The sequence below is a fragment of the Amblyomma mixtum genome, chromosome 2 (assembly GCF_055824585.1).
Source record: "Amblyomma mixtum isolate Tamu chromosome 2, ASM5582458v1, whole genome shotgun sequence".
Taxonomy (NCBI): domain Eukaryota; kingdom Metazoa; phylum Arthropoda; class Arachnida; order Ixodida; family Ixodidae; genus Amblyomma; species Amblyomma mixtum.
Window position 1 is genome coordinate 306,294,988 of NC_143013.1, and position 9,501 is coordinate 306,304,488.

General features: G+C 44.6%; 1 protein-coding gene and 1 long non-coding RNA gene across 4 annotated transcripts; both read right to left on the reverse strand.

Moving 5' to 3' along the window:
• Positions 1 to 900: 900 nt before the first annotated feature.
• On the reverse strand, positions 901 to 5,146 carry LOC149364814 (tRNA wybutosine-synthesizing protein 5-like). Of its 3 annotated transcripts, none has more exons than XM_089570205.1 (7): positions 5,109 to 5,146; positions 3,611 to 3,765; positions 3,465 to 3,534; positions 2,592 to 2,774; positions 1,453 to 1,540; positions 1,215 to 1,331; positions 901 to 1,153 (listed from the first exon to the last, which is right to left on the reverse strand). In XM_089570205.1, exons 1-7 carry the CDS (start codon positions 5,130 to 5,132, stop codon positions 906 to 908), a joined length of 885 nt encoding a protein of 294 aa, XP_089426331.1. In that variant the 5' UTR covers positions 5,133 to 5,146; the 3' UTR covers positions 901 to 905. The 3 variants fall into 3 exon arrangements, with proteins under 3 accessions (XP_089426331.1, XP_089426329.1, XP_089426330.1); XM_089570203.1 differs by lacking the exon at positions 5,109 to 5,146 and adding an exon at positions 4,839 to 5,100; XM_089570204.1 differs by lacking the exon at positions 5,109 to 5,146 and adding an exon at positions 4,227 to 4,830.
• Positions 5,147 to 6,561: 1,415 nt separating this feature from the next.
• LOC149364815 (uncharacterized) lies at positions 6,562 to 8,384 on the reverse strand. Its single transcript, XR_016288629.1, has 2 exons — positions 8,109 to 8,384; positions 6,562 to 6,851 (listed from the first exon to the last, which is right to left on the reverse strand). It is a non-coding gene; the product is annotated as an uncharacterized LOC149364815 (long non-coding RNA).
• Positions 8,385 to 9,501: the final 1,117 nt, after the last annotated feature.

Below are 9,501 nucleotides of genomic sequence, written 5' to 3' on the forward strand. Positions count from 1 at the left end.
CGCGCGTTCGGAGCTACGAGCGCGTATTGTTTGCTCGTGTCGTCAAGAGGTTCTTGTTCGCTTGTTTTGCCACATGCTGTCTGTACGCTTACCTGAAAGCATCGCAGGTGAACCACTCGTATACTGGAGCAGCTATAGAGCTTGTTGTCAACATTTTTGCGGAGGCTTTCGTCTATCCGCCTTTCCGCAACGAGTTGGGCTACTTTGTGCGAACTTCGCCGCAAGCAGTAGCGGCGAGCATACCTCCGAAGCTGAGTTCTGTAATGCACCTACGCTAAGCTGACAGTACAGTCTTTAAATCGACTCAGTATCATGATCGAGCGTACGGCGTTGCTTCGGCGTCGTAGTGGCCGTGGCTTGCATCGTCTGCTAGCAGATGACAGCGTCCTTGCACGGTAACCGAGGGGGAGCCCGGCTCTGGCGCCGTGTTCGAAAGCAGCCTATGGCAAGTAGGTCATGTGACCATGACGCTTTTCCTGTCCGAGAGGAAGCCGAGACCTGCCAGCAAGTAGTCCGGGACTGGAAAAACAAATGCGGCCAGTATTTCTTTCACAGTCACCTGATGGATGGCGCGCGCATGCAGTTAACTTCTGAGCAAGTTTCCCCCTCCCCCGAAACAAAAAAAAACTTTTCCCGCTGCGCTGTAAAGGCAGTGCCGGGAAACAGATTTTCAATGTTGAAGTTAGCTGCATCAGGAAGTTGCAGCTTGTACGAAAACGCGTAAAAATCTCAACATTATTCAAACCCGTAAGGGTAAAGGGAGCCTGATCAGGCTTGAATACGTGTGAGTTTGATAGGGCCAAGGCATCAGTTAGAAAAACAGGAAGTTTGAATTAGGCAAATTCAAATTGACGAGATTCCACTAGCTGTATTCATTCCTCGATTTGCAAGCGTGCAATATTCAGTTAGGAAACCTGAAAGGCTTCTTTTATTTGTGAGATCATCTTCAATGCATAAAATTGCTGGTAATCATATGGAAGAAGCTGGAGCTCTTTCACTGCTTTTGTCACTGAAGCAAGTGCTTTGCCTGCCGGTATTGGATCCTTGTTTCCATAGGGATCATTCCCGTCATACAAACTTGCATCCAGGTGCCTCCAGAACACATTCACAGCTATTCCAAAGTCCAGTGCAGTCATGTTGTGGAACCACAATGCTGTAAACAAACTAACGTCAGTAAAGAATGAAGCTGCCAGTTCATTTCCATTAAAGCTCACCTGGTATGAACAATACATCACCAGCATTCAGCACAGCTTCATATTTTGTGGCCTTTTGAAACTTGGGAAATTTTTCCAAGTCTGGATGCTCAACATCCAGAACAAGTGATTTGTCACCTAAAATAAGAATGTGAAACAACATCACATCATTGAATATGCTGTGTATAGAAGTCCTGAATCATAAAATGATCAGCTAGATTAACTACTCTGACAGTCATGTTTGGGTTGCACGACTTGCCTCTTATGTACAAGTGGTCAAAGTCATTTGGATGGAATAGAACAGCCTTCTTTTTGCCGCGAACTTGAATTAAAAAGTTGTCCATCACCTGTAAAATGCAAGCAGTTTTGCAGCATGATGAGCAGTTTAAAAGACTATTGCACTGTCCGAAATTTAATGCACACACTTCTAATTCATTTCACATCCAGTCCTCTAGGCTCATTGACAAATATAGTAATATATTTACCATAAAAGTAGAATAAAATAGTTTAGATCTCTATCTTCGGTCCTGTTGTGTTCTCTCAAATAGGCGTAGTGACCCGTCTTCTCAAAATTAGGCCAGCTGTGACATGACCACTAACAAAACGTATAGGGCCAGAAAAAATGCTCAAAGTGTAGAAGTGGTACACTTATTGCTAGAAACAAAAGCTTGAGTGAAGCTAATATGATTTTTGACAATTTGTTGATGGTGGAATTTGCAGGTTCCCATTCTTGTCTTAATCTCATGATGCCTGCACAATGAAGGTCCCAATTCACATTTACATACCAGAGTTTTGTGAGCTTCTAAGAGTAACATATCTCTCATGACAATAAAGCCTCCAGGGAAAGGCAACCATAGAAATATGCCATCAGCAAAAGAGCTCTCCAGTGATTGGTATAATTCAATATTTTCATTTCAAAACTTTGCCATGACGATCAGAGACAAAAGAACCGATGATAGCGCTTCAATTTTACCCAACCAGGAGTCCAAGTGAAATCATGACACTTGGGTATTCTGCATCACTCTCTCACTGAAATGCTGCCAATACAGCCAAATAGCGAACTGGAGGCCTAGTGCTCAGCACAACGCCCCATAGTCTGCCAAGCCCGTGATATAGACTGAATGCAAATCAAGCTGCCAAAGAAGTACTCCACTTTGTCTTATAGATGATACTGCCAAGTTTTCAAGGGGAATTCTTAGCCCAATAGGGTCATACTTCTCACTATGACATCCCATGACTGTGTTTCCTTTTATTACACAAATATTGGCACCCTACTTCACACCAGGGCATTTGAAGGTCCTCCGACCAAACATGTATTTCACAAAAAAAATCCATAGATAAAAAAAAATTCCTTTACAGTGAAACTTGATGATATATTAGATAATGATATTAGCATACGTCATAATGGGTCCACAAGCAGAGCTGTGGTGATGCAATCCGAAGTACACTTGAAAAAAATGCTTCTTCAGGAAACAGTTTAGGCAAGGTGACATCTTCAGCAAGTTCGGGAAACTGTGTGGAAATGTTGGCAGGCTCTTTTCTGGAGTCGGCGCCTAGCGTCCTCAAATAGTAGAATTCTGTCTGTTGAAAAAAACAAAAAGAAACAGTGCACGATCAGGTTTGCTGATGTACATTAAGCATTCCTTACACATTTTAGCACAATGTTTTTCAGCTAGGAATAGTTCAGAGCGGAAAATGCACAACTAGAAAACTTCCTAAAAAGCTTCAGAAAAATTAAATGATGCCAAAATTTTCCCTGAGCATACAAAAATGCTGTGATGATTCAGAATGCTCAGCCAATCAAGCACCTTGCATGAGCAGACATACAAGGTGTCTAAATTTTAATAACGCCTGTGCCTTCCCCTAGCAACATAGTTCCTTGTAAAAACATGCCCTCACGCATTTATGTACAGGCAAGAAAGTTGGCATAAGTGCGCACCACTTCTGAACTTTTCCTCGTAAACCAAGCCCGTTTCTGTTGTGTCATAAAGAAATGCCTGTAGTGCAATTGTCTTTGGCATTGTAAACAACACTGTTGCAAGACTTGGGCGTTTTACATCGCTTGTGATGACGCTAACGTCTTGTGTGATGCTAACCTGAAGCGCTTAGCCGGCATTCGAAGCTTGTCAACAGGCGAACTGAACTGGAAACAGTCACTAGGCAACTAAGCCAAGCCCATATGATATGAACAAGCTTTGTTGTTTAAATGTTGGCACCAGACATAAGTGCCAATACCCTTGTTCACCGCTGAACTCGAGTTCAGCAACTCACCTCACTGATGAAGTAGTCAGTCTGCTTGGAACAAGATGCCCGCTGTACAAGCTCGCAAAATGGCAGCGTTCTGCATGGATGGCGCAGATAAATGTTGTTCTTCATCCACACACTAATAAAATGGTTTTAAGGTCTATGGATCTAACCTGTACACAAAGTTCTTGCTCAGGAAATCCATATGTCTCTCCTGCGAGACGTGCACTTTGACACTGCGTGTGCCACCACGAGTACAGAGGTAGTCCCTGTCCCATAAGGATGTGCAGCAGCCAACAGGAACACCTTTCAAGACAGCAGGTTGCCTCTGTTGCACAAGAGAGCATAATACTAAGCTTTTAAGCATATGTTTGCGCCAGCATAAGTTTTGAACAGCTAGCTTCATGGCTTACGTCAAAGCAGTTAGCAAATTAATTAGAACTCGCACTGCATGACTTACGTCAAAGCAGTTAGAAAATTAATTAGAACTCGCACTGCACCGAAAAAACAATGGCAGTGGCATCAAACATCCGATGGATCTTGATTATATACCGATGGTTTATTCATGTGCTTCTAGTTCTAAGTGTTTCGTGTTTAGTTCTATTTTTCACTACAGGACAGGAAGGATTCCATTCAAAGTAAGCATGTATAATCACCGCTGCACAGCGCAAATACTAAAAGTTAGTTGAAAGGCATATTTGGTAGGTAGAAAAGGGCTCATGCAAAAGTGCGCTCAGAAAGACAACTGCAAAACATTACTTCCGACTATGTGTGCTAGCATAGATGTACCTTTTCACAGAAGTATGCATGAGTTGAGTCCTTGTATTCATAAAGAGGACACATTCAAGGAGTGTCTGCGGCCGGCCATGCAAACATAGATAAGCTAACAGCATAAGTTATAAAAGGCTCGATTTATAAACCAAGTAATAAACTTAATTGCCATATGACAACGCTGCTACACCGGAAATTTTTGGCGCAGCCTTTGGTATTGGGTATGTTGCCTAAACCTCGTAAATAATTATGCCGAGTAATGCTAACGCTTGGCGTTAATTACACCGCAAACTGCACGCCACCACTACGGCCGGGCAATGGCGCGCAAGCGAGGTGCTCCGCTCCATCAATCAAAATATGCAGCATGATGCCCACAGTTTTGAGCGAAGTGTAAGCTAGAGTTGCCGCCAGGCAATAGGAAATGCGATCATGCTGATTATGATGATAACACTGTTCACGTCCAGGGCTTTCCATGCACTGGCACAGAGCGCACAAGTCAGCTTGCAAAGCCGCAGACTCAAATGAGCAAGGAAAAAACACCCGTCACAAACGGCAGCTTGTGCAAGTGAGCCAAAGCGACACATCCGGGCATGCTTGTTTCGCGACCCACCAATAACTAGACGAACCTACCGCCGGATATATCTCCGTGCGGAAAGTTTCTTCGTCAACGTTATCCCAACAAGCAATGGGTTTCACAGCCGCAGCCATCGTTGCCTTCGAGCTGCTGTTGCTAGCGTAAGCTTCGTTCTTTACGAAATCTGGGGCTTCGAAGTCAGGAATCGATCTAAAAATCGCGCAGAAGTTCGTGTCAACAAGGTAGATGCACTACTACCAAGGCACTACCCGACCTCTGACAAGCTACGACCCTACGACTGCGACAACATTCACAACATGATTCACCATTCGATTCACACGAGCATGCATGAGCTGTTCGAAACTTGCGACACGAGAAACCACTGCGTGCATTCAGAGATGGCGCCACAAATCTGCTCAGTTAGAGCAAATTCGTCATTGAAGCCAACATATTACTTTTAAAAACCTTTTATGTAATAATATACTAAAAAAGCAGCCTTGGATTTCATTGAGGGTTCTCGTGAACTTCTCGGTGTAATGAACGAATGAATGAATGAATATTGGCAGAAGTGATCCTCGCTCTCACTCAGTGGGCCTTTGTCTCCGGGTGGCGGGGTTTCATGGCCGCTCGGGTGGATACGAGGCGATGATCAGCCTCATTTCGTGGTAGACCCTCATGAACTGGAGCCCAGATGACTGAAACCTCCTGGTTTAGTGGGTGCTTCCTCAGTAGACTGGCCGCCTGCTTGGAAATTGGGCCTTTGCCGAAGTTCCTAAACGCCGCCTTATTATCTGAGAGAATATAGTTTTGGCTCTAGTACCTGTACATGATAGCGCTATCGCAGCCTCTTCAGCTATTAAAGCCTTACGCGTATTAACGGATCCAATGAACTTCTGGGAGAGGTTCCCATCTACCACTGCTATGACCGCGGTCCCTTCTAACCCGCAGGCAGCATCGCAATAGGCTGATTCCTCAGGAGGGTATTTCATTAGTTTGCTTTGAATAAATTCTGCTGTACGCCCCCTTCGTTCCTTGTCATGGATCGGGTGCATATTCTTAGGAATCGGTGCAATTTTGAATAGTTTCCGCGTCTCAAGCTCCAGGGGTTCAAGCTCTGGGTACCTTACTCCCTGTATACCTCCACTGGTTTGTGTCGGTGCGGTAGGTGGGATCCTCGGGTTAGTTGTGCTTTGCTAAACATTGAGACCAGTTCGATTTCTGAGGAGAGCAAGATAATCCTCTACCTAGGACGTAGTTCTCAACTATATACGCCGCTTCCTGCAGCCTATGCGAAATATCGGCGTTGGAGCCTCCTTCGGTCCAGATTGTGATGTCGACTGCATAGATACTATGTTTGAGAGCTCTTTTATTCTTTCTTTCATTTCAGAGACCGGGGAGAGGACAGATCTCTGGGGCGTCCTCTGCCCCCGGTACTGATGGGCTCGGACCTGAGTCCCACGAAGCTAACTTCAGTTTTCCTGCAGGTGAGGAAATCTTTGACATAGTTGAAGCACAATTGCTTCCCACTCCAGCCGAGTTGAGGCCTTCGAGAACCGCGCTCTGTGCTCAACCCAGATGAAAAAATTACAACTGGTCCTAGCTGGTGCCAGCTGGGACCAGTTCAACTGTGTTATGGAATAATTCCCAGCTGGGACCAGCTGACAATGGGTCCCAGCTGCCCAGTTGGGACCCACTGCCAGTTGGTCCCAATTGGGAATTACTCCATAACCCAGTTCAACTGGTCCCAACAGCTGGGACCCATTGCAAACTGGTCCCAACTGGGACCAGTTGCCAGCTGGTTATGGTTACTACTGGTGCTGTTTTTGCCACAGTGCACCGAGGCTGGTCAAAAGCCGCTCAAAAGGCAGGTAGTGACCCTCCAGTCAGCACACACTGCCCACAGCATGAAAAGTGTCAAAACTATTTATTAGCATGCACTTAGGTGCTTCCAAGCTTCCTGAGGAGAGGTTTTTTCACATCCTAAATCTTCTCGGTCAGGAGTCCCGGGATGATGGCCACAGTCCCTTCCACATCCACGCCTTTTTGGGAGCCCCACTGCCAGACTGTACCTAAAAATTACAGAAAAAAAAACAAATTTTAAAGTCAACGTGCACAATATGCAGCAGTCTTGCTGGCGCATGCCTTCCCAAACTAAATAGTTGGGAAGGGCAGCAACATGAGAAAATGCAAAATTCCAGCCCTACATTCCATAAAAATTGTCACACAAGGCACAAATGCAGCCGCGAGTTACAAATACAATTGGAATCGCCTGCTGTGTGAAATTTTACAGAGGAAAGGGAAAATGAGATTGTAGAACATTAAAAAATACTATATGCAAGGATATTTAATCTCTTATGGCTATCAATGTACGATACAGCATGCGTGGTAAAAGGGCCAAATAATTCAAAATAAACAGCCATGCTTCTTGAAGTAGTGAGCAATCACAGTCATACATTGCCCAACTAGTGCACTGCTCAGCAGACAGTAAACACTTAAATTGGTTGAAAATTTTGCTCAAGATCAGCACTGACCCTTTCTGAGGCCATTCACAATTATGCAGATAATTGAAACAGATTAAATATATTATGACCTACCAAAAACGCTAACAGAAGCAGCCATGGCAGTTCGGCTGGCGGGATGCACCAAAATTAAGCTAACTAGTGTGCACACACATCTGCACTAGTTTTAATCTCACGCCACTGGAAGCAGCAACGAAAACAAGCCAACCTAAATAAAACAGACCAGGTCTTTTGCTTCATATTTGCTTGGCCCATGTAATCCACTTCCATGTCCGTGTTTTTGCAGCCTACACGTATTTTTCTATTCCGATCGCAATATGCCCTTAATTTCAGTTCTCTAGTAGGTAAAGGAATTAATACCATTAAGCATGCTTTGGCTTGGTCGAACCAGCGCTACACGTGTTTGACACCCTATCGCAGCGCGAATTAAGTTCTTGCTGGTGCTGGCTGCTGCGCTTCACTAAAATAACAATCCGCTCAGGCAATTACTCCGGATCGATGCCAATTACTCGAACGCCAAAGTGCGCTGAATGTCCGATTCTGTCTATGCCAGTACGATAAACACGTCACATAGTGTGTACAGTACGTGGTATTTACATTCCAAACGTGGGCTATGGGGGAGGCTATAGTGGAGAGCTCGGACTGATTTACTCTACCTTGGATAGTTGAGCGTCCACTGACATCGCACAGTACACAGGCGTTTTTGCATTTCTTAAAAGAAATGCCGGGATTCGCGATTTTAGAATCAGTAACCGAACGCCAAGCCACTGTCAGAGTGCCGGGTCTTGACACAGGGTTAAAACTTACCGGCTAGTAAGAGGACCTGCGCGACGTAGTAGCCGGTGTCTTCTCCGTCCCCTTCTTTGTCTGTCAAGAAGACCGAGTAGACAGACTTGTCGAAATCCTCTGTTGTCGTTGGGCGAAAGTCTTCAATATCGGACACTGGCACCACGTGCGGCTTCTTGTCGATATCCGCGAGGAATCTTATTAAGGCAAACATGGGGCAAAGAATCTAAAACATACCTACTGCTCAGAATATATTAGGGAAATCACTAGACCCGACGACACACAGACAATACACAATCGTAGCCAGTGCGGCCAGTGACAGCGATGGCGATGGCTGCCGCTGGTTATGTTCAAGTTTCAACGCGGTTGAACGATGCCAGACAAAATGCGATATGTGGCACCAAATGCGCAAAAAAAATATAAGTACTTTTCGTATTTGTCGTGATGTTTTGCAGCAACCGTATAAAGATACTTGTTAGAATATGCTTAGAAATTGTACTTTTTGGGGAGATATCGGCGAAATCCTCAGCCGCATCAACATCAACATCAGCATTGGCGGTGAAAACAAACCAAACGTCGTTTGACATTGTGGAGAGTAATCTCCATGAAGAGAGGAAGACTCCAAAATAGGCTAGGACACTTTCGGAGGTTTTTCTCCGTAAGGACCGCCCGATCCAAAGGGAAAGCCACATATCCGAATCCGAATGGCCGCGCGTTGAAGTGTGCTCCGTGCATGGTTTATTTTGATTGTTTTGATGCATGTTTGATGTCTGCTTTGCAATCTGTTCTGATCTCCTAGTCGCGTTATCGAAACAGCATAATGCGGCCTCACAAATGATACCTCGACTCCACACCGAGCCGATCATGAAGAGTGTGGGGTACTCAAGATTTCTGACGTGAAGATTGATGCTGGGCCTATCCTCATCATTCCTGATGAAAATGAAATGCAGCGGGGACAATTGTTTAATAAGGTGCGCACTTTTTTCATGTCATTGACGAAATGGCCACATCTAGACTTCCAAGGCAATGTTGCTGTCTAGAGTCGAGATGATTTTTTACTGCCTGTATGCTGTCTTGCAGTGAATATGATCTTTGTTTGCATATATGCTATAAAATCAAACTTTCACTAATAATAAAGTCTGCTGTGTCAATTTTGAAATAAATCTTGGTTTACAGTTTTTCCTTTCAGATGTGAATTGTTGCATGTTCAGTGTGCATAATTTCTGCCTGCTTTTTGATGCTCTCTTGCAAGATCTGAAAAAGTGTCTTTAAACACAGGTGATCAATAACAGGATTGAGGTAATAGTCAGGACAAACCACGTTTTTAACTTAAATCAAAATGCAGTCATGCGGATTTGAGTTCGGGCCAGTTGGCCCCAACTGCCGGCCAGTTGGCCCCAACTGCTGGTCAGTT

Bases quoted from the DNA above. Each gene is read 5' to 3' on its own strand.
- LOC149364814 (XM_089570203.1), bottom strand. From the start codon at position 4,916: ATGGCTGCGGCTGTGAAACCCATTGCTTGTTGGGATAACGTTGACGAA. The intron at 1,541-2,591 runs GTATGCTAATAT...TGCATTTTACAG, and splicing joins GCTTGTGGACCCATTATGAC to GTGATGGACAACTTTTTAAT. The intron at 1,154-1,214 runs GTGAGCTTTAAT...GTTTGTTTACAG, and splicing joins TGATGTATTGTTCATACCAG to CATTGTGGTTCCACAACATG.